General features: G+C 40.3%; 1 protein-coding gene across 19 annotated transcripts in view; it reads left to right on the forward strand.

Moving 5' to 3' along the window:
• RYR2 (ryanodine receptor 2) overlaps positions 1-26,536 on the forward strand; it is a 243,937-nt gene that overhangs the window by 35,891 nt on the left and 181,510 nt on the right. For 13 of the 19 annotated variants that reach the window (XM_083496695.1, XM_083496708.1, XM_083496706.1 and 10 more), the window contains exons 2-5: positions 4,635-4,754; positions 11,956-12,060; positions 17,054-17,074; positions 21,273-21,287. In XM_083496695.1, the coding sequence (XP_083352821.1) occupies positions 4,635-4,754; positions 11,956-12,060; positions 17,054-17,074; positions 21,273-21,287 (261 nt within the window). The remainder of the gene's footprint in view (positions 1-4,634; positions 4,755-11,955; positions 12,061-17,053; positions 17,075-21,272; positions 21,288-26,536) is intronic. The other 6 variants (XM_083496707.1, XM_083496712.1, XM_083496701.1 and 3 more) reach the window with 2 other exon arrangements.

The following is a 26,536-nucleotide window of genomic DNA, read 5'->3' on the forward strand; positions in this document are numbered from 1 at the left end:
GATACAGTAGTAGTTGGTGTGTTAGCTGTCAATTTCTGATTCAGTGTAAAACTACTTTATCACATCATTTGTTGTAATCTCAGACCTTTCTCTCAAACAGTGCTTTTTCTGCACAGAAAACGATCCACACAGCATAAAGCTTAAAATCTGCATGTATGGTAATATGTAACAAATGTATGTACACCGACTGGAAAACAGTCACCAATCAGTTTCCCAGTGTGGGTAAAATTAAACACACACACTTATTACTAGCATTGATCACTTGGTGAGCAATCCTGTGTACAAGAAGCAAGCCAGTGTAAATTAGGCTTCCATAAAGGTACAACAGATCCAAAGCCTGTTCAGCTGCTGCTCTACCTAAGCCTAGCAAAGGAAAACAAGCCTTTCAGTATTGCCCGGCATCAGGTTGTCAGGTTACGTGATCACACTGAATGGACTTAAGACAGGCATAGGCAAACTCCGGCCCTCCAGATGTTTGGGACTACAATTCCCATCATCCCTGACCACTAGTCCTATTAGCTAGGGATGATGGGAATTGTAGTCCCAAACATCTAGAGGGCCGGAGTTTGCCTGTGCCTGGCTTAGGATCTAGCCTAATCTTCCTGCTCTGGTCCTGCCCTTAGAATATCCCCTGGAACGCTGAGCCAGGATAAGCAAGTTATGCTGTCTTATCTTTGACTGAGCCAGGGTTCTTTGACTGAGCCAGGGTTCTCATCCTGAAGCAAAGTTCTTAACCCGAGGTACTATTTCTGGGTTAACGGAGTCTGTAACCTGAAGCGTTTGTAACCCGAGCTACCACTGTATTCCCTATGCTTTCCTTCTGAAGGATGGGGCAGGCACAGCATGTGGCTGGAGTCCTGAGGCTGACTGCAAATGTGGGCTGGCTAGGTGAGGTTTTTGCATGCTGGTGCTGGCAAGCCAGATCAGCATTGGATTTACTCCCAGCTGCGTCCCATGAACAGGGAGACTCCTGTTTAACAGGCAGGTCCTTGGCTGAAGAAGCTAAGGGAGGCATCTCTTGGAGGGAGTTAATGGGAGGCCCTTCTGAGGGTTTGCCTGAATCTTCTTTGGAGGGCAAATTTCCACCCGCTAACCCACTGGGACCCATAGCTGTCAACTTTCAGTTTTGAAAATAAGGGATCAGCAGCCTCAAAAAGAAGGGATCAGCAGCATAGCTGTCAACTTTCAGATTTGAAAAGAAGGGATCAGCAGCCTTACCTGTCCCGGAGACAGTCTACGGGATATCTAACAATCCGGGATAGCAGCGGGAAGCAGCGGGAAACAGCTCTAAAATAAGGGAATTTCCCGCAATAAAAGGGAAGGTTGACAGCTATCCTGGGACCCTCTCCTGGATCTAGCATTTATTGGGGTTTGGAATCCATTACTCCCATACCACTGGGACCCTTTTAACTCTCCAAGATCCTCTTATACCTTCTTAGGGTCTCACTCCCCCCCCCTCCACAACACCTCCATGGCACTCGTGACAATATGCAAGTTTTGAGTTATGTGCTCAAACATGACAGTTTTGAAGCTAGTAGATGCAGCTGAGTAGAATATATACACTGCAGTATTTTCCTTTGAAGTGTTATAAAAATAGATGGCAAATTTTCTGCTCGTACATGATTAGAGTTTGAATTTAAGCCTGTACGTAATCATGTGGATTATAAATGAGTGCCAGTGAAATTTATAGTACTGTAATATATTTTGAAAGACTCCCTATTGTTTCAATATGTTGGGCCGTTTTCCATTCCATGTCATTTATGAAAGCCACATTGTTTCTTCCAGGAAAGCAGGCAACACATCAACCCAGATTCTCGGAAGATTTGTATTTCATCATGTACTTTTAATTTAAATCAACTTTTTCACTTTTAAAGTGGCATTCTCCAAATACTTTACTGTAGCACTAGTGAAGGTGGCCAGGTCAGGCGGAATGATCTGCAGTAGTGATAACCCTAATGTTCCAAGTAATTTATGTGTGCATAAACAAATCACTCTATGTTATTAGCCATACTGCAGTGACCTGGTTTGAATGTAATGCTAAACCAAACGATGACTTAGCATGAATGTATGAGCGTTTGAGTTCCCAGAGAGGAGGCTGTAGCTGCTTCATTCCTTCTCTGGCCCTGCTGCAGCAGCGCTGCTCTGAGCTAAGCCGTGGAATGGCAGAGACTGCCATCTGAAGCTGAGCTCATAGTTTGCTTCACTCCACACAAACCACGACCTGTAATTATGGTTTGTTCTATGGCTTATAGCTTGTGGTTTGTCTGGAGCAAACAAATGATGAATCTGGACTTGGATGACATTCGTAGAACCATAGAATTGTAGAGTTGGAAGGGACCCTGAGAGTCATCTAGTCCTTCCCACTGCAATGCAGGAATAGGCAAATGAACCTTATGAGGATCAAACCCATGACATTGGCATTATCAGCACTACACTCTAACCACCCGAGTCCATCAAAATGTGCACACTACAGCTACAGGCTCTTGGTTGGATATGACAACTCTCTGATGGACCTGCTCAGTTGAGTAACCTTGCCCTCCGAGTGGATAACCACTCTGTAGTTAGCCTGCGACCTCTTTCCTGTGCTGGGTGACACAAGCCATCAATGAGTTTGCAGTTGTTGATAGCAGCAAATGTTGCCTGTTCTGCAGCAGGCTTTGGAGTGTTCAAATCAAGCCACATTAATATGTAATCTTTACAATGGCTCCGTAAAGTAGTTCAGCATCATCTCTGTGTTCTATTTGATGACCTGAGGCTGAGGTAACAATGTTGTGTCTTGCCTAAGACCATGAGGTGCTTATTTCAGTTGTGGGTAGTATTTTGGTTTATGGCCAGTATTGTCCTGCATTAGAATGTTCTTTTATGGATTGTTCTCCATCTATTGAAACTTCTAGTGTGACTATCATTCCGAATCGTTGGCTGTGCTTCCTGGGGTTGATGGGAACTGTATCTAGTAACATCTGGAGGACATATGTCACTAGGGATGTTTCATGTTAACCTTCAGATACTATAGATGAACAACAGGGATAAAGCATATGGTAAGGGTCTTTCTAGCACCCCCTCTTAGGTAGATGTGGTTTTGACAGCTACTCTGTGTGTGTGGGGCTAAACCAGCTTCAGAGTGAATCAGAGTCTGAGCAGCTCCACTCAGAACCACCAGGCTTGCTCTTGTTAAGCAATACCTCAAGCAGATACTGCAATTACTGTTCATATCTGACAGCTCAACTTGATTTTTTTGGTCTTATAACTTCAAAAACACATCAGCAACAATATTAGTATGAGTCATCCCTAATGAAAATATGATCAGTTGCATGAACATTTTTTATTAGGAATCAATCAAGAGCACATACTTAATGCCACTGTCTGCTAAAAGCGATTTGACATTGTTTCATAGTGACTTGGCACAATAGAGAATTTAAGACGGTAAGTGAGAAACAGCAATAATATGAGGCACATCCACAAACCTTTCCATCCACTTTTCAAGTATTGCTAAAGACTGTGGATTCATGGAAGTCACTTAACAAATTGAGGGTTACAGTTATGATTGCAGATAAATGCATAGTCAGTTTTAACTCAGTTGCATGATTGAAGTAGAAGTGCTCTGCTGACTATGCAAAAGACGGTTTTGATACCAAGCTGTCATTGCTGAGCACATTAATATTCTCTCAGTGCTTCATTTCAATCTGGCAACTCCGGAATCAGGACAGCAAAGATGAGATTAATGGCAAGACTTGGCGATTTTGTGCAATGTTGATGCACATAGCCTATATTATCTCTGTGCTGTTGTGTAACCTTGTTCTTGATCAAAATGATAGTAATGATTTTATGCCTTAGCCACATGTCTTTATGTTTGACAAGCTCAGGGCTGCTATATACATAAAGGTTTTAATCTGTATTACAAATCTAAACCCTCTAATATCCTCTGTGTTCAGAATTCAGTTTTCCATTTGTCTCAATATATTTAAATTAATTAAACTTTATTCCCTATGATCAGTTAAGCCATAGTATGTAAGTGCTCCCAGACAGAGCCTATTGCACAGCACCAACAATCTCTAAACAGATTAATAAAATAAGTGCTGTGGGAACAGCCATTTCCAAATTAGGTAATAGAATAATAGAATTGTAGAGTTGGAAGGGATCCCGAGGATCATCTAGTCCAACCCCCTGCAATGCAAGAATCTTAGCTAGATCATACATGACAGATGGCCATCCAACCTCTGCTTAAAAACCTCCAAGGGACCCACTGAGCTGGTCTACCCTTGGAGATTTAAAGGAATTCTGGATGCTCTGGGTGAACATTCCAGTTGCCATGACTTCTGCTTCTATGGAGGCTCTGGTCTTGCTTTAGAATTGTGAGATGGAAAGAGTTACCAACATAATCACTCCGTAGTGTTTTGGCTTGCGGGAGTAGTTAGGTTTGGGAATTGGTTTTCGGCATGGACAATACTTCGCTACATTGCTGCTGATTTTCCTTTTGAATCATCCATGCTCTCAATGAAATGAATAAAAACTACTCTGGCATTTATTTTTGCTGTCCACGCTTGACCAGTGTGTATTTGGAAATGCATCCCAAAGTTTTTGTAGCATAAGAGTTCTAACAATGTTCTTTTTTTTTTGTCTCTGTCCTTCAATAGGATGATGAAGTGGTTCTGCAGTGCACTGCTACTGTTCACAAAGAACAACAGAAATTGTGCCTTGCCGCAGAAGGATTTGGCAACAGGCTCTGCTTCTTGGAATCCACTTCAAATTCTAAGGTACCGTAAACTGTCTTGTTCTAATGCAGTGTTGAACATTACCGACATAACAGACCTTTTCTTCTTGTTGAAATGTTGTCCTCTGTGATGCAGAGTAAGTGTTACAGCAGGCAGAGTTGAGTTGCATTCCAGCACGTTATGTTTTTCTTATATAATTCACAACATATTATACCCAGCAAAATAAACCTGATGTTAATATACATAATGACAAACTAAATCCTGAACAACTATCATACAAAAACCTTTGAGGAAGGCTGTGTGACCTTCTTCTCCTTCACCCTACAGCTCTTCCCCACTTCTCCAAAATCTACTTTGGACTCTCCAGAGCTAATTTTGAGGATGGAGGGGCTGTAGGTGGAAGTTTGCTCATGTGATGTTGATTTCAGCCCATGTATTACAGATTGCTTGTGTATTGTTGTCTTATTGATGGGCATGTGGAGAAAATACATGAATTAGATTAATTTGCCGCCTTTCCTTTTTCGGAAGAATGCTAATTTAAATTTTCTAGTGCAAGTTGTTCAGTGTGGAGAGTGAGGTTAAATAAATAACATCTTTTCCAAGTGACATTTGTCCTTTTCAAGTTTCATAGCATATTAACAGCTAATATGACAGCCATTGCCAGTCAGTTGGTACTAGTGCAAAGCATCATGGAGATTTGTATGTCTTTAAATTGTCTGCAGAATCCTTTTCTGACTATTGTCAATCTCATTGGTGCTGATGTTACCCTCCAATCTTCACAAGCTGTACTTGAAGCAAGTGCTACCTACATCAGGGTCCCTATCCCCATGCTCTTGAGACAGTCGTAGGTGAAAATGGATCCAGGATCTACACAGCAGAGACTTATCAGAAATCACCTTTCCTCACATGGCTATCTTCATGATCTGTGCTATCAAATGGGAGTCTGCCAGACAAAGATTCTTGAAGAAAAACATTTTGTACCTAAAATGTTTTGTGTTCCACTATAGCAGGGCTGTCCATCTTCCAAGAGACTACAATCTACAACCACTATAAAAAGACTGGCAGTGATCTATCCATTGGACTGACCAGAGTTGTTGAGCTATTTTTGGGAAAGCTTCATCAAAGTTGTTGAGCTTTTCTCAAGGAAGCCATTGGCAGGGGCACCCCGCGATTCACCAGTAGATCACGATCGACCTCTTGGATAGCCCTGCATTATAGGAATCAGTTGAGGCAAAAAAAGGATTCAGTGAATTCTGACAATTTAATTTGTTAAAAGGAAGTAAGCAGCAGTAGTTATCTGTGGGCTGTTGTTCATTATTTATTTAGTTTTGAATAAAATTTTTAAATTTTGGCAAGTAAAGGAAATATACTAAAATAATCTTGCATATAAGGCCTTTATTATTTTTTTCTGCCTACAGATTCCTTCAGCACAACCTTAATTAAATTTATTATCTCCACTGTGGTGCAGACTAATGTTTTACTTTCAGTCAGTCATCATTTTGAATGTATTATTCATCATTATAAAAAATTAATTGGAATATTAATGATTCATTATAATAGCAGTGGTTCTGAGGATTTCATCTGTCCTGCTCACTTGTAACTGAATAATTCCCAGTAATAAAATATGTAAGGATAGGTAACTTCAGTATTCTATAGTTTTATAAAATATTATTTAGCAAATAAATTTTAATTAAACTGCAAATGTATCCTCCCCAGTACTTCACTGTTGGTCCATAAATAAGATGTCCATGTAATCATATTTCCATTTCTTTTTCTTTAGTTGGTTTCTTTTAAAAGATTTAAGAATAGCAGGTGCTTCTCAGGCATCTAGAAAACTAAGATGCATTTAGTAAAAAATTAATATAGGAAAGAACAGGTGACAGATCTAACCAATTCTAAGTTCAGAAGTACAACATAAAGTGGAGACATTATGGGTTTTTTCTGCCAATAATTTACAGCTCTTTCCAGTATGTCTGGCTTTAGCCCTCAGTGGTGGGATTATCCCAGTAGAAAGGGAAAGCATAAGAAAAAGGGAAGGTTGAAGAAAGAGCAGTCTTTTTAAAGCATGTATAAGGGGTCTCACTGAGAGAAAAGGAAGTGAAAAGAAACAGTGACAATGGAGTTAAAACAAAAAGATGGGTAGGGTAAAAATGGAGAAGATGATGGTGAGGAAGAAGAGTGCATGGAAACTGCTTTATCACATAAGTCAGATGCAAAAACTAAAGGAGCTAAAGGACAAGCACAATGAGGATAGGAGCTAGGACTTTATAAAAGAAATGACAAGGAGAAGGAAACTGGGTAGATATCAACCCAAGACAAGCAAGGCCGTTTTATCCGAAGAAAAAAGCAGAAGATGAGAATACTTTTTTGTGAAGGGAATGCTTCATTGCTTGTATGGAGACTTGCTGCTGTTCATGCTTCACAAGTCGCAGTGGTTTCATAGTCACTGCACTACTGGAGAAATAATCTTGCAGAGTGAGCAACTGGGGCAGGTGAGCAGTAAGTCTTGGGCTTTAATTTGGGTTGAGTCATGTAAACTGCAGCTGGCACACACGGCGACTGATGGACTCTGGACCTGGGACTCGTAAAGAAAAAGTGTTTTAAATGCATTGTATATGCAGTATAACACTGTGACACCAGATGGCGCTGTGGAGTCCTGTCTTTCCCAATCGGATTTCCTTTTATGAGTTTACAACGTGTTGAACTGAAACACTTCTTTGATGTGTCTAGATCCAGCCCTGGTAAGACATCTTAGGGCCTGAGGATATCATGTGTGTGGGGACAACTTCTGATTTGCTCTCCATCCTCCTCCCTTGCAACAATATTGTGGACACTGAGGTATTGCAGTTGTACAAATACTTAGCACCTAATTAAACCAAGAAGTACTTACAATTGCCTCTCTGGCGGGCAAAGAGTTGTATGGCTTCCACATGTTGTGGTTCTCTCCCTCATTCTCCCCCCCCCCAACAAAGAACATTGCTGCTTAACATTGTAGTTGTGCAAATACTTAAACATATAAGCACTTGACCTTAACCTTAAACATATAAGCACTTATTATATGGGCTGGTGTGGTACAATAACCACATATAGAAGTAAGCCCTAGGTAAAGGTAAAGGGATCCCTGACCATTAGGTCCAGTCGTGGCCGACTCTGGGGTTGTGGCGCTCATCTCGCTTTATTTGCTGAGGGAGCCGGTGTACAGCTTCCAGGTCATGTGGCCAGCATGACTAAGCTGCTTCTGGCGAACCAGAGCAGCGCATGAAAACGCTGTTTCACTTCCCGCTGGTGTGGTACCTATTTATCTACTTGCACTTTGACATGCTTTCGAACTAGGTTGGCAGGAGCAGGGACCGAGCAACAGGAGCTCACCCCGTTGTGGGGATTCGAACCACCGACCTTCTGATCAGCAAGTCCTAGGCTCTGTGGTTTAACCCACAGCACCACCCGTGTCCCATGTGTACAGGATTGCAGCCTTAGTCTTAAAAGGTTCTACACAGGGCTGCTAACAAGGGCTTCCATGCATTTGGGAGTCATTCCCCCTCCTCCAGCTTATTCATTTTTTACTTTCCAGTAAGTGGAATAAGGTTGAGGGATATATAGACTAGGACCTGAAAGACCAGGGTTAAAATTACTCTGTCATGAAGCTCATTGTGTGACCTTGGGTCAATCACTGGGCAGGATTCAGCTGTGGGTCTTTCCCCCTCTCTTTGCCCCACCTCCTTCCATGCCCCTGAAATTGGTTTAGGGGGCTTCGGAGAAACCCTGGAAAATAGAGAAGGGAGAGGTAGGGCTTGTTCTATTTGCAAGCCAAAATACTTGCACTGATGCAACAATCAGAAGAGCGCAACATTGAATTCCTCCCACTGACTCTCAGTCTAACTGGTGCCACAGGGTTGTTGGGTGGTTACTGGGGGGGGGGGGAGAGAACCATGAGTGCTACTTTGAGCTCCTTGGAGGAAAAGAGATAAGATATTATATAAGATCAAATACAATAAATAAAACAAATACAATTTTTCTGCAGCTATTCAGAATAAAAATAGCATTACAGTCAAGATCTATACAGTTTTCATAATCCAGCATGAAATACATTAAACATTCGATCCCCTTGGGAGTTTTTCTTTAAAGTTTTTGTGTGGTGTCAAAAACAAGATAAAAGATAGCAGTGACTTACCACCAGAGCTGGCCTATTTTTGCATTAGATGATAAACACGACCATAATATCCTTCAGGCTGTTGTGTGTGTATATATGCAATTGCAGCTTCCTTAAACTACTTCAGATTACTCAATTGCCTATAATAGCTCATTTGGGCTGTTTATCATTTAGCTGATTGAAGCTTCTGTACTCGGTGCAATGATCCTTTTCAAGTGTGAAGCACACAGTATCACAAACAGAATCAGTGAAACATTTCGAAACAATTTGTCTATAGTTAAAAAAATACTTTATTCCTAGAGGCTCTGGTTTACGTAGAAGGAAAGGAGTTAAATTAAATTTATTATAAGAACAATAATGGCTGTTTATTCAAATCCTCGTCTCCCAGAGACAAAGGAGTGTGTCCTAAATAAATGAACTGGTTTCCCCAAGAGTTTTATAGTTGATACTATTTTAACTGCTCCATCAATAAATAAAATACTGTGATAGAAAATGTAAAAGCACAAAAGTGGATAATAATATTTGTTAAAAGCTTTATGAATCTAAATTGTGAATCTAACTGCAAGTCCAAGAAAAACAAGGAGCTGCAGTTAGGAAAAGGAGAGGTGTGGGTATGTCAGGAAAATGCATTTAGCAGCACAAGCAGATAACAGTGAAGTCATGCAGTCATGGTTGCTGGCTTCTTTATAATGTGTACATTATTATGCAAAGTAGTGTGAATATTATTTGCTGTTCAGGGGGAGGCTGATTTTTACTATTTCTTTAAAACTGCAACTGTTAGATAAATATGTTGCATATCCTATAAAAGAAATATCAAATCATTTTAAGTAAAAAAAACACACCCCAACAGACTGGTAAGGAGCATAAAGATGTTCCATTATAAAAACCATTCTGGGTTGCTGTCACTTATGTGACAAGTAAATTTCAGCACCTAGTTTTGATTTTAAAAGGATAGCTAAATTTCCATATCTTTGGGTTTTGGAAAATGAGTAACTGAATGGTGAGTGCATGGACAGAAGAAATTTCTCTCTCTGTTCTATATAGCAGAAGGAAATATATCAGATCCCTTTCTGAACCAGATTTAAATAAAGCAAAATTCTTCTCAAAAGCAAAACTTTACGGCAGAAGTGTTGGGTTGATTGTGTACTGATTATGGTTTTGGATTCTTGAATGTGAATGTTTGGTTCTAGGTAATCTTGGTTCTTAGGCTTTGTATACTGTAGTGGAACATTAAGCCACCGCAATTTTTGAGGTATAATTTTATGGTGCACACACACACAGACTTACACTAATTAACTGGAATCTTAAAAATAGGCAAAGCTAACAATATAAAACAATGAAGATTGTGCAGACAGTTGTTAGGTTAGCAGTTCTATTGGCTTTTAAGAGTTGCTTCCTTCACTAATCTATTTAATCACAGTAATACATTATACACGTGTCTGTTTGATGGCCAGATGCATGTTAGCCAGAAAATGTGATTTATCATGCTTATATATGACTTGTAAATTGATATATATATATATATATATATATATATATATATATATATATATATATATCAGTGTGTGTGTGAGTGTGAATGTGAATGTGAATGTGAGTGAATTCACTTCTACTTTATTCCTCTGTGATTTTTATGCCACAGAAGATTTGTTCCCTTTGTCCTGCATAAGTTCCTCTGCTGTCACTCTTGATATCTTTATTCTATGTCGATAATCTTCACTTATCACAATTAGGCATGTGATCCTATTGTCCTTCATAATTTCACGCTTGAGTTATTTGAGACCTCTCACTCAGGTTGATGCCATTTTGCTCCCAGGACCTACAGCTACATTACCCCATGTCATTAATGTCAATGTGCACTGTGGCTATTGACCCCACCCCAGCACTATCTCCTAGGCTATCTAGATGAGGGGCAACACTTGCAACCATCATGCTAGGCAGGAAATTCCCCTCGTGTATGCACATTGGAGCTGTCATCCTGTGAGTGGAATACAGCTCTAACATCCCTGAAGACCTCATCCACAAACCTCTCTTCCTCTCTCAGGTTTTCCAAGTCAGCCACCTTGGCTTCAAGGAAATGAAATTGTTTGTGGAGATCCAAGAGCTCATTGCACTGAAGACACAACCACAAGTTCTGCCTGGCAGCCAGATAGTTGTACATGTGACAGATTGCGCAATACACTGGAAAGCTCCCATGTGTCTTCTGACTTTCTGTCTGCGTAACTGTTTTTGTAGTTTATTGAGTTACTTTATTGGAAGCTTGGGTTTTGTTTAGATCAAGGAAAGGAGGAGCAGAGCAGTGTACCCTGGACTTCTTGCCCTGATGCCAAACTCATTTGGCTGTTTAACTTGCCTTGACACTTTGTTAGCCGGGGCAGAAACACTTCATAAGCTGGTGCTGTCTGTTTCTAGTCTTCTCGTGGCTGTGCGAGAAGAGGTGAGGAGAGAGAGCATGCAAACCTGAGACTCACAAAAGCTTGTTCCCATAATTATAAACTATGGCATAACATATATCCAAACATAGCCAGTGAGTGCTAGACATCAAATAATAGTGGGAGCACTGCTGTAAACTGAAAATCATTATATTTTACTTTGCAACTCTGCTGTCAAATGCAGTCACGACTTCTCCTGCCCGTAGAATTTTATCTCAAATAATGTTACAGTATAATCCTGATTGTGATTGACAATCTGTTACTCTCTTGAATAGCAAAGTTCTGGTGGCTGGTTTCTTTACTACTTGGTAGGGGCTCTTTTTTCTACATGTATACATGCATTCCTACTAGTAAGGTCGCCACCATCCCATCTTTACCCAGATTCATTTAATTAATGTGAATTTCCTAGAATAGCTTATTTGAGTAAATTAGTTTTCATGTGCTCCCCCTGCCTTTCTTCAGATGGCTCTTTGGGTTAATTAAGGCTGCAATCCTAAACACATTTACTAGACTCTAGAGGGTAAGTCTCATTGAATTTAGAGGAAATTATTTTTCTGTTAACACACTTAGGATTGCCCTGTAAGTAAGGAATGATCTGTCAACAACTAAATAATAAGCAGTGCTTCGCTGAATGCTGTCTTCATCGTGTTTTTTCAACTAGAATGTTCCTCCGGATCTCTCCATCTGCACTTTTGTGCTGGAACAGTCCTTGTCCGTGCGAGCCCTCCAGGAAATGCTGGCCAACACTGAGGAGAAAGCAGAAGGGGTGAGCAGCAATGTCTTCGCCTTTAATTAATTTGTAATTGCTTTGGGATTCTATAAAGTGTCTTGTTATCCTTGATGCTTTTTATTAACACCTCAGCTTTTGGAATCCTATTACACTCCTTATTTTATTGAAGTTTACATTCTCAGAAAACTTGAATGACCAAAAGCCATGGAAAACTTAAAACCAAACATGAAAATGTTTTCCCCAGCTGTCATTATCCTTGCAAACCAGAAAAATGTATGAATATTTTGTTTTCATAATACTTTCCACATGACCATTACAAAATATGGAGTATATATCAGTCTTGGAAACCAGATAGGCATATGCTTATATAATTTGAGTGCTTTATGTCTAGTTTTAATCATGCATTTATCAGTTTCTAATGAATATTGATCTTTAGTCTTCTCATTTTGTATTTTATAAATGTTATATAATCAATATGGTGTTTGTATCTAGAAGTATATATAACTTTAATTTTTTTTTTTTAAAAAATACACATTAGTTAGTGTATTATACAAAATATAGTCTGGTTTTCCTGTACCGCATAATGATGGTATTAAACTACTTTTTAAATGATGTTTTACATATATTCTTTCACAATAATAAAGCTAGCTGGTGCTTGATAGATTTCTGCTTTTGCCTTTCTTCCTTTCTATTTCATCTTCTTCGGTTTCAAGAAGAAATAACCTGCTTCTGCAACAAGAATTGTATTATTCAAACTTACCCTCTTGTACAGATGTCTGATTAATTTCTGCAGTTCAGTTCTTGCAGTGTCACAACTACCTTGAATTCCTGGTAACATTGTTCAGGAGTCCCCAATAAATAAATAAGCACTTTATTGAACGTGGCCATAAATGAAAACCAATTAGGGGATGCTAGGTAAGATTAAAAGCAGTAGGAAGGAAATACAGTGGTACCTTGGGTTACAAATGCTTCGGGTTACAGACGCTTCAGGTTACAGACTCCGCTAACCCAGAAATATTACCTCGGGTTAAGAATCTTGCTTCAGGATGAGAACAGAAATCATGGAGCAGCGCAGCGGCAGCAGGAGGCCCCATTAGCTAAAGTAGTGCTTCAGGTTACGAACAGTTTCAGGTTAAGAAAAGACCTCCAGAATGAATTACGTTCTTAACCCGAGATACCACTGTATGTGCCTATAGGAACAGTTCATAGCTGAAATAGGTAGAATTGTTTAGATCGTTTATAAATAAAATCTAACTTGTTGTCAATGTTCCTTACTTGCCTTGAAATCAATTAAATCAAACTGTGTGGGCAAAGCTTTGGTGAACAGCTGACCCAAAGCTTCACAATCAGCTATGGGTCTTGTGGAGCTCTGTGTCATGGCGATTTCGAAGCTGCTCTAGCCTCTTAACTAGTCTGATATTTACCTTGAGCTGTCCAGGGTGCTACTTTGTTTGCCTGAATTTGCCTTATCTTAGTGGTGGAGAACCACAGTTCTGGGGTGCAAATGCTGTCTATCTGACCCTTGGGACTTTGCTCAGGTCATACTTGCTCCAATACCTTCTTCACATACCCCTTGAGTGTTTGTGCTTGGCTAGAATGTGCCGTTAAACCCTAATAATGCTTCTTGTTTGCATGAATGGAAGAGAGAGAGGTGTGTGTATGTACAAAACCACCTTACAAGACAAAGGTAAAAGGACGTGCTTGATATGAACTGTGCCATTCTAGAGTCTTCTTGTAGTTATTTGAAGAAGGATGCTTACATATTTGAGGATCCTGTTTTGAATGTTTCTCCCTCCCACTGCCAATAGGAGTGCCCAACTTTTAGGACTGCACATGGCAAACTTCAGTGATATCCCTAATTATAATAACTCAGTATCTGTTAAAACTGATCTAAAAGCTGGATTGAGAACAAAGATCACAAGTGCCTCAATAAAATAAAATAAAGTCGCTCCAGGAAAATTAATAGAAGTATGAAAGAGCTAAGATTCTGATGCTTGGAGGACTTCATGGTGAAAGTCAGAGAGCCTATTACAGGATGAGAATATGTGTCTAGTTTCACTAGGCACTTTGCTATGGGGCTAATTAAATATGACCTCCCCACATTGCTACCCCATTTGCAGGCAGCACATGTTTGGGGGAGGGGATTCAAATATTTCAGGAAGATTTTGTTATTTTACCATTGGTGGCTTATTTGTTCATTGTTGTTGTTTTTTTAAAGAAAAAAATATAATTGCAGATTTTGAGATGCAGTTATAGAAAAGCAAGTTGTCAGTTTGTTTTTACTATGATGTCCTGGTTACTACAGTGTCTTGGGTGTCTTTGTGTAGCATGCTCAGAGCTCGTCCCTGTGTTCTAATACTAATTGTGATAAAAGATGGATTTCCTCAGCTGCAGCAGAAGCAAATGGGAATGTTACCTCTTTAAAGTCCTGCGCTTGTTCTGTCTCATGTGAACTACCACATGACAGCAACTGCATCATCTCATCTTTCTTTAAACTAATATTTTGGAGTCTAAATAGTTTCTGTTTAATATCTTATAACCAAAATGTAATCAGAAAAGATTTGTATGATGGATTGGCCATAAACCCTGTCATACTTAATTATATAAATCTGTTCTTCTGTGATTTGTTCCAGAATCTTGTCCTTAGCATGTTGCTTGTATATCCAACCGTCTGGCCTTGTTTAGATCAAAGCTGACATAAAGTACTAAAATACACTGCACACAGCTGTAGAAGCATTCTTCAGTTAATATAAAGGATTAAATGCAAATGGCTTATGTGCACAATCCATGAAGACACTTTCCTTTTCAAATCTATCATAAATAATACTATTAATTAGAGTAAGCAAGAAACCATGTCCTTGTCCAATTTCCTGCTGGAAGCTTTGTCTCCTCTTCACCCACCCCATTTTTAGGGTTTATTAGTACACAGAGTATTGTCCCTTGTCTTGTTTCCTCAATCCCCACCTTTGTTTTTTGTGGTTCAGCCACTATCCTGTAAGAAGTGCCAGTTTTTCAAGAGAGGAAGAGTTATAATGGAAGGAACTGAACAAAGGAAATAATATATGATGCTTAAAGTTTTGGAAAATAAGCTGTAGGGTGACAAGAACTTTTTCTGTGCCTCGTATGTGGGATATGATGCTGAAAAAGTATGTGCAGCTTTCTGAGTCTTTAGGATATTTTGTAAGCAAAATATAGGCTCTATCTTAATATGGCTGGATCTGAACTTTATTTATAAATGGAAAGATAAATTTCATGCCTCTATTACAGAAAATAAAACCTCAGGCTATGTAAACAGATCTACATCTTTCAGTTGCAATATAAAATTTGCTGCCAGACTTGGTTTTACACCTGAGATTGCATCTGTAATAGATAATAGGAAATGAATAAAAAAAGTGAAAATATATAAGCCTGGTATGTATACACATGAAATATTTACTCTAGGGGTGGGAAAATCAAGTTCTATTCTGTTGTTGCCATTATTGTGCCATGAAGTTTCTTAATGGGGAAGGGGTGACACCTGTATCCAAGCATCCTTGGAAAAGGCAGGTACACCCTGCCCCCTGTGTAGCTATCGTCCCAGCAGTGTTATGGACTATGGGAAGGCTATTTTAGGATGCAGCTTCTAGGGCATATGCACTGCTCGGATCTGGAATGCTACTTTGTTGTGCCTCCTTGTCAAAATTAAACTGCTGTGAAAGTGTCCTGAGCATTACCTGTTGGAGGCTAGAGCAGCCCTTTGAGAGCAAGATTACTACACAAGCCATGCAAAAATGATTGCAAAGCCAAAATATAATTGTTCTATCAGGGCAGTTTAGATAGATGCATTGAACGTTGAGGCATTTGTATACTGTGGCATCTGAGAGGAATATGCCCTTTAACTGTGATGATACAGTGCATGTCTGAAAAAAGAATTGAGGGGTGTGTTTAGAAACCTTTTGACACATTTGCCTCTGGCCCTGCCCACCACTGATAATCAGCCCCCTCATGAGGGAATGCAGACCTCAGGTTGAAAAATATCACTGCTCCTGCTGTATACTGCCAAAACTGCATTCAGAGTCTCATTTCTGTGTGGATTTCCTTTGGCCTCTTGAATGCAAACTTTATTGTGAGAAGAAAAATTGGGTGCGTGTGTGGGCAAAAGTACTTTAAGTACCGCTATTTTTTAAAAAATAGGAATTTTGAGTTCAGCTTAGTGTGTACAGTTTAGAATATATTTCTTACTGCTAAAACAGATTTGCAGAACTGCAATGGAGTGACAGCTAATGAATGCAACTAATAATGAAGTCTGAACCTTAAGTGGATCCAATTTTTGCAGAAAGAGTTCTGACTAAAACTTAACAACAACCAGAACAACAACAGCAACAACAACAACAACGCAACAAGACACAGCCTGGACTGATATTATGTTTATACTGTGTTACCAATTACTGACCAAACCAGTCTGCTTAGTGATGATAGTGATGCAAAAATGTTTGCTTAATGTTTTGCTGGATTTTTATTGAATTTTGAAATCATGTCCTGACTTTTTTGCTTGTGATTTTTTGCTTGTGATTTGTAGGAAGCGCTTAGAGATTTTGTTATATTAATCAACATGTAAATTATTAAAATAAAAGAATGAAAAAGAACATGCATTTAATTTCAGTACAAATAATATATGTATTCTGGCATGTATGTTGGGCAGGATTAAACTAATGAGGGGTCTGTGAGTGGAAGGACTTCTGCTTCTTCACTGGGGCTTTGCCCCCTTTCCTGCCCTCAACCTGGCTTTGGAGGGATTGGAAGAACCCTCCGGAACAGAGTGTGGAGGAGGAAGGGTGATCACCCTGCTTGGCAAGTCAAAATATTTGCCCTGACAGAATGATCATCTCAGTGCAATGTTTAATTCCCCCCACAAGCATTTGTGAGAAATGGGTTTGGAAACCATGCCATTAATTAATCGTATTTCTATCAAAATGTGAGTGCTAAATTGCAAAATACCATATTTAGTAAGGAACTCATTTTTGTTTTGTTTTGTTTTTTCTCCTTACAGCTAGTTGATGTGGAAAAATGGGTATGTGCTTGAGTCTCTTGACCCAAAATAATCCTTTGTCTATCACAGAGTCTAAATTGTCTGTTTTTTTGTATTCTGTCTGTACCACAACACTAATTTGCTTAGCTCAAAACATTTTTTAAAAAACTTCTTTAATAATGATAGCTGGGACTGTTGAGTTCTTGAAATAGTTCCCAAACTTCTGAAAATACGACTAATAAAATACATTCTAATTTATCCTTGTTTAGTAAAATTTTTTTTTAAGCGATTCTCCCTTGTCGTTTTGAGCCTTGCAATTTCATCCTGTAAATGTATGTCCTTTAAATCTGTCATTATTTGTGACATTTGTCTGAACATGTCTTAAGTGAATAATGCATGTGAATACCATAATTTTTCCTCTGTGTTTATAACTGATATATTTTATTAATAAAATAGTGTGTATTAAGCTTTTCAAGGTAATGAACAGATGTCAGAGAATTTATAGAAAACAAATCACTACATATATCTTGCCCAATCTCATTTTATTCTTCTAATTCTGAATTAAATCTGTGCATTGATATGTAATGAATTTCTGCGAGCTATTGGGGTTGGAAACCTTTGACAACATGTCTTCCATTTGTGTGTGTTAATATCGTATTTGTATGTAGAAATCTAGGCATGCAAGTAATGTATTTTCTTTGTATAGAATCTCTTGAGCATGTCTAACTTGATTTTGTATAGTGAGATGTTGGCACTCAAAGTCTATTTGCATTATTCCAGAGGTATCTACTTTTGAAAAGTCTATGTTTGCATGTTTACATGATTCTAATTTTTATTTGCTAATTGTGTGGATTGCTGTGTCTTTAGTTTCTTCCCTCAAATTACTTTCGTTGTCTTCTCTATAATGAGTTATAAACCCATATTTTAAAAGTAAATGCATTAGTATAATATGATTTTACAAGAATTCAAGAAAGAACTATACTATATTTCACACATTTCAACACCTTAGCTGTGGCTTTGCCAGCCATATGGTAAAAATGTCCCCCCAAATATTTGTATCCCTTTTCAGAAACTTGAGTAACTAAAAATTAAACTGTCCTAAGTCATGGACTAGCAAAATAAGGATCACACTGTAATCCAACCCAGAAAACTTGTTTACTACACAGTGTAAATTAGGTAGCAGGAGTATCGGGCTCTTATATACCCAACTGAATTCCTTTTCATTTAGAAACCTAGGGTTGTATCCAGTGCTAGGCCTAAATAGACCCCCTGGTGATAATAGACAAGACTAACTTAGATTCATCAATTTAAATGGGTCTGCTCTCAATGGGACTAAGTTAGACAGAACCCAAATACTTCTTAATGGTATTAACTTCTCTTTGGAAAAGGACTATATTCTGATTTCTAATATTGTATTTTATGACTATTGTGTACATTAATTCAGTGAATATTAAATTAACACAATGATAGGTATTTCTTTGAAATGTTTCCATATGCTTGAGATCTGAGCAGTCTACAGTTATATTGTTCAACAATATTGAAATGAAAAACTGTGTTTTCTAGATACTGTAAACATATAGAATTAAAAGAACAAATTACATACTGTCTCTGCACCCTCTTATCCCTACGTAACATTTCTCATTTCATATTTGCATCTAATTTAGGATGACTGCCCTTAATAATCTTGCTAAAACTTTAGCATTGGCAGGTCCAAATGAGAGAGTGCCAAGTGTAGAACAAAATACATATGCAGGTCTTCCAACCAGTGTTTTGTGCTGTTTACGTCTCATCTGGTTATCAAGGGAGCAAGCAGTGTAACAAAACAGTGCCTTCTGCCAGCTGTAGCATCCATAACATAAGGTGGCCACATGTATTGTTAGGCTTTACTACAGGAAGGTGGGAGGTGTAAAACATACGAAAGCATCTACATAAGCCGTATTCCATATTTTTCTGGAGTTGTTATGGAGCGTGTGATTCTTTGAGTAGTTTAATGGATTTTCCAAGTTCCTTTATTTTGTTCCTGGAGCAGGCCTTGTGTTGATGTATGTAGGTGTCATTTAGTTTAGTTCACCTGTGACAGAACTGGCAGGGGGAGTGGAGAAAAAACAGATTCTTTTCCTTGTGGCAGGTCCAATGGCAGTTGTGTCAAACTTTATGCTACAATTAGTTCAGGTCTGTTAGAGGTTCCTGAAGCATCATCTAGTAATGGCCTGTGGAATAAGTTCACATTGTTGCAGCCTGTGGATATGGACACGGCCTTTGTAGCAGTGAGGCTAATTTGTGTCCTTTAGATCTGTGCCCTTCATGGCTGATAAAATCTAGGATGAAGGGATTGACTATATGGGTGCAGGGAATGGTTAATGCTTCACTACATAAGGAAAGTTACACTAGCTGCTTTGAAAGAGATGCAGCCACTCTTAAATATGTCTTCCCTGGGTCCAGAAATTTTTAGAAAATAACAGTCCAATCTCTGTTATTCCCTTTTTGCACAAGGTAATCAAGACAGTGGTAGCTAATCAGCTGCAGGTGTGCCGTAGGAAGCAGCCTATCTAGACTAAGGTTACCAGATGTCCCCATTTCCCGGGGACAGTCCCCAGGTTTACAGGTCAGTCCCCTGACCAAATCCATCCCCTTCAACCAAAGTTGAAAAGTGTCCCCGGATTCATTGAAAAAATCTGGTAACCTTAATCTAGACTTGTTTCAGGCTAGGTTTTAGTAGCGAAAAAGCCCTGATAACTTTGATCAAGGGAGAGAAACAGGCATAGTGTGACTTTGTTGGTTCTCCTTGAACTCCCAATGGCTTTTGAATTAGCATAATTTATAGTATTTGGTGAACCCCCTCCCTCCTTATTTTAAGCATGTCACATTCTTTCATATACAAAAATAGTTATCATATCCTCTCCCCAGGTGTATGGTTCAACAGAGTAAAGGTGTCTTATCAGATGGATGCCGTAGGCAGGACTTCAAAAGTTTATTATCGAGAACCTCTGGTCTAGTGGGAGGTTCATACTCCCAATTTCCCAGTTGTCTTCCTACCTGAGGATACTGGCAAGTGCTTGGAACCTATCCTAGTTAAGGAAAAGGTGTGAGTCAGCTTTGGATGTCCTGCCTGCAGGACTCAGCTGAGTTTGCGCCATCTGCTGGATCATGCCCTGTGGAAAGGATAGATCCAAACCTCACGGGTAAGTGCACATTTTTATCTGTGTTATTTTGTTGGCATCAGAAGTATTAGATAAGCAACAAAATAAGTTTGATGGTCACCTCTTTCATTTTATGATTATGTCCCATTGATCATAGGAAGCAATTTGGCAGGCCGTTGAGTGTCACAATCATTACATTACCAATGAATTATAAAATAAAATAGGTCCACTGACTTGTGTTTGCTGTTTTGTGGCAGCCACGAGCCGAGGAATATTTACAAACCTTCTGAAATACAGTGGTGCCTCGCAAGACGAAAATAATTCGTTCCGCGAGTCTTTTCGTCTTGCGATGTTTTTTGTCTTGCAAAGCACGGTCCGTCGCAACTGCGCCTCTTCAAGCGGCTTTAAGAAAAAAGCGCAAGACGTTTTCATCTTGCGAAGCAAGCCCATAGGGAAATTCGTCTAGCGAAGCAACGCAAAACCGAAAAACCCTTTCGTCTAGCAAGTTTTTCGTCTTGCGAGGCATTCGTCTTGCGGGGCACCACTGTAAATTAATTTTATGCACTGGTTCCTATGATAACTCACAGAAATCAGTTACGGAATTTTTGCAAATAATTTAGAATATTTTACATGTTCTGATACAGTGATATTTAAAATCTAGATGAAAAAATAGATTTTTCAGGATACACACAACTCCACTGGAGAGCTGCATGTGTGCACTGATAAATTTTTTTGGAATTGTTGTGCATGAGTTATTAGTGATTCGTTTTAAAATCTCCTTACTTTTGTTTTTGCATATTTACAATCTGTTCAGACCAACTACTAGTGTTCTGGATCACTGCATTTTTGTGCATTTGTCTTTCCATGATATTAATCATTGTATGTATGTGTGATTTTAATATCTTTGATACTGTGGAAGACATTCCTGTTCAGGTAAATTTGAAAAGTCAATATTTTCCCCTAGTACTCAGTATAGTGCTAGAAATGCTACTTTCCAAAGTTGTTTTTAGAATGAGAAAAAAATAACCTATTGCAGAAGTGCTGATGAGCAATAATATTTAATGTTTTTCCTCTTTTCCCTCTTCCTCATGGTACTCCAGAAATTTATGATGAAGGTAAGCTTGAAAACTGTTGTTTAATTAATTTATCTCTTCTCGACCAAGAACAGTTCAGAAGAGATACAAAACTCTGTATCACAGTAAAAGTCAATTAAATAGTCAATTAAAAAAAAATATATTAACCAGACAGTTGTAAAAAGCCAATTGGTTAAATAGCCTTTCTATAACATACCGATCACCCAGCATTCACAAAGGAAATTTGTAAGAAGATTTATACTGTTCTTCCTGGCCAAACATGTTTATATAGTGGCTAAGGATCAGATTTAATAATTATTCATATTATGGTAAAATTATGAAATTTAGCTCAAATACATGGAACCTGGCTATAATGTCTATAAAATTCTGTAATGCATTCGAGGTACTAAACTGTACCAAATGCCACTGGATACTTTACAAAAGTTTTCGGGATTTTTTTCTGTCCCTCAACTTTGTCATAACTTTCCTCATTCTGTTGTTAAGCTTCAGTATTCATGCCTTTTAGTGGTTTATTTTTTTCACCAAAATATCTGAGGATTTGCCTTTTCAATATGCGGTAACCCATGTAAGTTGTCTAGTTTTTAACAGGGTTTATTAAACTGCTATCTGTTACTGTGTTGTGTGAGATGTTGATTGGATCTTGGAGGATTAACTTCATTTTTGCTACGTCTGAGATGATTGCCTGGAGTGCTCTTTTCTAAATTCCATCCAGCTATTAGAAGTGCAGTGTTGTCAGTTAAGTTTATTTGTTTAATGTTTAATCATTATTTGTTTAATGCATTAATTTTGCTGTATAAGCAGCATTTATCTATTTTTTTGTATAATGTCCTTAAAATCATTGCACTTCCAACAGTCAGTTTGCGTAAGTTTGAGACAGGGCATTCTTGGGACTCAGCTATACAGCTGCAAATAAAACATTTTAAGTGTGTTTTAAGTGCAATATACAAGGTGACACTAGATGGCAATGGTGAGCCTTATGGAAAATTCAATGTATTTTTAAAAAGGCTTTTAAAACAAAGCATTTTCAGAACAGTTTTTATATGTGTCTAGATTCCACCTTGGTGGCAATTCAGCACATATCTAACAGTAGCTGACAGTGTGGTGGGGCTGTGCTGTTCACCAGACCCTTCTGGCTGTGTTCTGCTGTGTACTGAGAGTGAGGGGTGAGGCAGTTGTGAGGCCAGTTCAGTGCCAGCATCCTGGTGGAGGGCACATTTGCACCTCTGGTGTTTTGCCCTCTTTGTCCCACTATGCAGCAGTGATGCAGCCAGAGGGAGTGTCCTGTTTGCGACTGGTTTCTAAGATGAAGATGAATTTGTAGCCAATGTGCAATTTAGGCAAATTAAATACAAATGTATTCAAAATTGGCATGTTCCCTGTGATGCTACTTCTGGAAGTGAATACCTGTCAGAGCTGGTTCAGATGCAGGTCAGCACACAAGACGCAGAGTTTGGCAGTGCAGTTGATTCTTTATTTCAAGAAAATGGCATGCAGCTCAGCAATACTTCCCGTCAGGACTGATGGTGCCTGCATTCTGCTACCTGTAGGTCTCTTTCCCACGCAGCCTCAAACTATATCGGGCACCTGTAATCTCTGTTTCGCCCTATGCATCACCCTGCATGTCCTTGGAGTCAAGTGGGGAGGCGAGCTTGTCACAGGAGGAGGGCAGACTCCTGGGATTCTCCTCTAGCCTCGTGCCCCTCTCATCTTCTTCAGCCTCTGAGTCTGAGCTGCTCCCTGTCACACGCTCTCCTTGCTCACTAAAGCCTGTTGCTTCTTCAGCACCCAACCATTCCTCCCTACGTTCTCCCCCTGACTTCTCCTTGGTGTCCCACCACCAGTCCTTGGGCTCTGAGCCTTTCTCTTTTGGGGGTTCCCTTGGGGGTTCCCCAGCTGGTACCTCCCACCACTCCTCGTCATCTAGTCAGCCCTCTTTGTAGCTCAGTGTAGTGCAGTGTAGAGGACCCATTCCCTCTCTACCTATCGATTGTGTGTGTGCATGCACACACATACACGCTTGTTTATCTCTTCCCGTTGAGTGTGTGTGCGTGTCTGCCTGCTTGTGTGTGTGTTGAATGTGTGCGCGCGCATGTGAATGGAGTGTATTGGCCATGCCTTCTGCTGATATGCAGATTATGGAGTGGTGGTCAACTCATTGTGGCGTTTGGGCCGAGGAAAGTTAACCAGACCTGATTTAGTGCATTATGAAGGAGACTTTGACCAAGGCTTCTCCACAGAATCTTAGCAGACATGAAAAATTCTGTTCAGAGTGTTAGTCCTGGTAATATGGGTGCTCAGATTATATCAAGCTTTGTAGGACAAAATCAGCACTGACTAATAATACTTTTGAAACATTTCATGATTTTTCTCTCAGTCCAGCCTCTCTGGATATTTCACCTCCAGGTGTTGTTTTTGTTATGGACCTGTCTCTTGTACCATACACATGAATGGCACTAAATGAATAGGTAAACAGTTTGTTACTTGCATAGTGCCCTCCATGTACATGCTGCTTGAAAAAGAATGAAGAGCAAGTCTGTACCCTGAGGGTCTTACTATCTAGATAACAGATATAGGGGAGGCATCATAGCAAGGGGAAGTAAATGAAGGCAAGGGAATACTATATTGTTTTTTTCAGTATTTAGGCTTAGTTGCTGGAGGGCATGGGGACAAGGAAGTTGTTCCAAAGGCTTCATGAAAAGGGTTTGTTTTGAAGAAGGATTTGAAGTCAGCAAGAGAAGTGACATCATGAAGGTGATATGGGAGGCAGACACTAAGTGCCTTTGAGGGTCCCTTCTGCAATCTCTGTTCAAGAGCGAATGTAGTTAATGCAAGAAAGAAAGTAGATGAGAGTTCTTTTAAAATCACATGTTTTATAAACCTTCCATTGTATGTTTTACACCTGATCGCATGATTCCCACTCCCCATTAAGCCCAATACTGTACTTTTTTATTTTTTGCAAGTGATGGAAAAGAGCAGTTGATGATAGAAATGCTGTCTCAGCAGCAAAGATAAATATTTATATTTTATATTCAAGGCTACACTGTCAGTATCAATGCAGGAATGTATTACCAATTTATTGAGGAATTGCTGGTTTTTTTTAAAAAAAAATGCATATATGCTAAGCTATCTGTTGCTGGGAAAGTAGACCATATATTTTGTGTTGAATATGTTAATCAAGATACCTGATTTATCATCTTCAGTATGTGTTAGGGATTGATTAGCTGCTTGTGCGTAAAAATGTGCTCCCTCAGAGTTTGTGCGACCCCACAAACCTCCGTGTGTGACGGAGCTCCTCAGACATGTCTGCTCTAGTCACTAGTAGAGTCCGACAGTGGCTGTCTGCGGAAGCGTTTCCAGCAAAGGAGCTCCTTAACGGAAACGCGTCTCCTGGACTCACGGCGTGACAGTTTCCGGCGAGGTGTGGGTCTCCCTATGGGAGACTCAGATACCTCCCCACTGTTCTCGCTGGAAGCTTCCCTGAGCCCTCCCTCCTGCTCGCATTCCCTCAGAGACCCACTCCTCCCCCTGCTGGTCCCTGCTTCAGCTGTTGAGTCTCTTTCTTCCTCCCTGAGTCCCTCCACCACCTGATGCTCCGATGGCAGTTCCCTGACATCCACCTCCCCTCCAGGGCCCCCCTCACCCCCTCCCATTTCCTCTCCCCTGGGAGGTGAAGGGCTAAAACCCCGAAACGAATCTTCCTCATCTTCCGACGTCTCGAACAATTCCCTCCATCGATCGTCGTCCTGGCTCGCTGAATCCTCTTCCTCTTCAGAATCTGGGAACCCCTCCAACTCCTCTTCCTCGTCGGTGGTGGCAAAGTATTCCCTTCGGAACCTCGCTACAGGCTGAGGTTTACGTGGGAACCTCTGATGAAAAGTCTCTATTAAAACTTCGTCATTGACATCCTCTGCCCTAACCCAGGTGTTTTCCGACTCCGGTTCCCCTTCCCACATTACCAAATACTCTACTTGATCTCCCTTCCACCTGGAATCGAGGATCTCCGCTACATGGTAGCTGTGTTCCTTCTCCTCCATTGCTGGTCCCCTAGTGACCCTCCCTTCACTGTCTCCTCTATACGGTGACAGCAACGACCTGTGAAAAACTGGGTGCAGCTTCATGTGGTTCGGTAACCAGAGCCTGAAAGCCACTGGATTGACCTGCTGCATGACTTCAAACGGACCCAGCCTTTTGGGTCTTAATTTCTTACAACCTCCTTTGAACGGCAACCCTTGGGTTGACAGCCACACCTGGTCCCCCACCCTGATGCTTTCACCTTCCCTTCGGTTTTTGTCTGCCTGCCTCTTATATTCCTCCTTAGCCCTGTTTAAGTTGAGTTGGAGCTGGCGATGGATCGCTTCCATTTCTTCAACGAACTGTTCTGCAGCTGGAACGCTCCAGTTCTCCCCCTCCCCCCCTGGGAAGGCTCTGGGATGGCACCCGTGATTAGCCAAAAAGGGGCTCATCCCCGTGGACACGTTCTCTGCATTGTTGTAGGCAAATTCTGCCAACGCCAGCTTCTCCACCCAATCATTCTCTCTGTCATTAACATAACACCTCAAATATTGTTGGAGAACCCCATTTGCTCTTTCCGCCTGCCCGTTGGTTTCTGGATGACGGGCCGTTGAAAAATTAACCTCTACATGCAGTAAGCTCATGAGCTTCCTCCAGAACCTGGAAGTAAATTGTTTCCCTCGGTCTGAAACCACCCTCAAGGGGGCGCCATGCAACCGAAACACATTCTCTACAAACAATTTGGCTGTTTCTTCTGCTGTGACCGCATGTGAGCAGGCTATAAAGTGGGCCATTTTAGTTAACAGGTCTACTACAACCATGATGGCTGTTTTCCCTCTAGACCTTGGCAGATCAGTCATGAAATCTATTGCCACTGCTTCCCACGGTCTTTCAGGTGTGGGCAGTGGTTCTAATAAACCAGCCGGCGCCCGCCTCTCCCCCTTGGCTCTTTGGCATTGTTCACACCCTCTCACATACTCCCGCACATCTTCCCTGACCTTGGGCCACCAAAATTCCCTGGTAACCAGCCACATGGTCTTGTGTTGCCCAAAATGCCCTGCTGTGGGGCTATCGTGCAGCTGCTTGAGTACCTTCTCCCTCAATTCCCCTTCAGGTATATATAACGCTCCCTTATAATACAATGCCCCGTTTCTCTCCTCAAAACCACCGGATTTGTCTTCCTCCCTCCTGAGATCCCTGAGTTTGTCCTGGGCGTATGCATCCTGCACCGTACCCTCTACCAATTCCCTTTGCCCCAC

Source organism: Podarcis liolepis (genome assembly GCF_965112155.1).
Source record: "Podarcis liolepis genome assembly, chromosome: 3".
In the NCBI taxonomy this organism is placed as follows: Eukaryota; Metazoa; Chordata; class Lepidosauria; order Squamata; family Lacertidae; genus Podarcis; species Podarcis liolepis.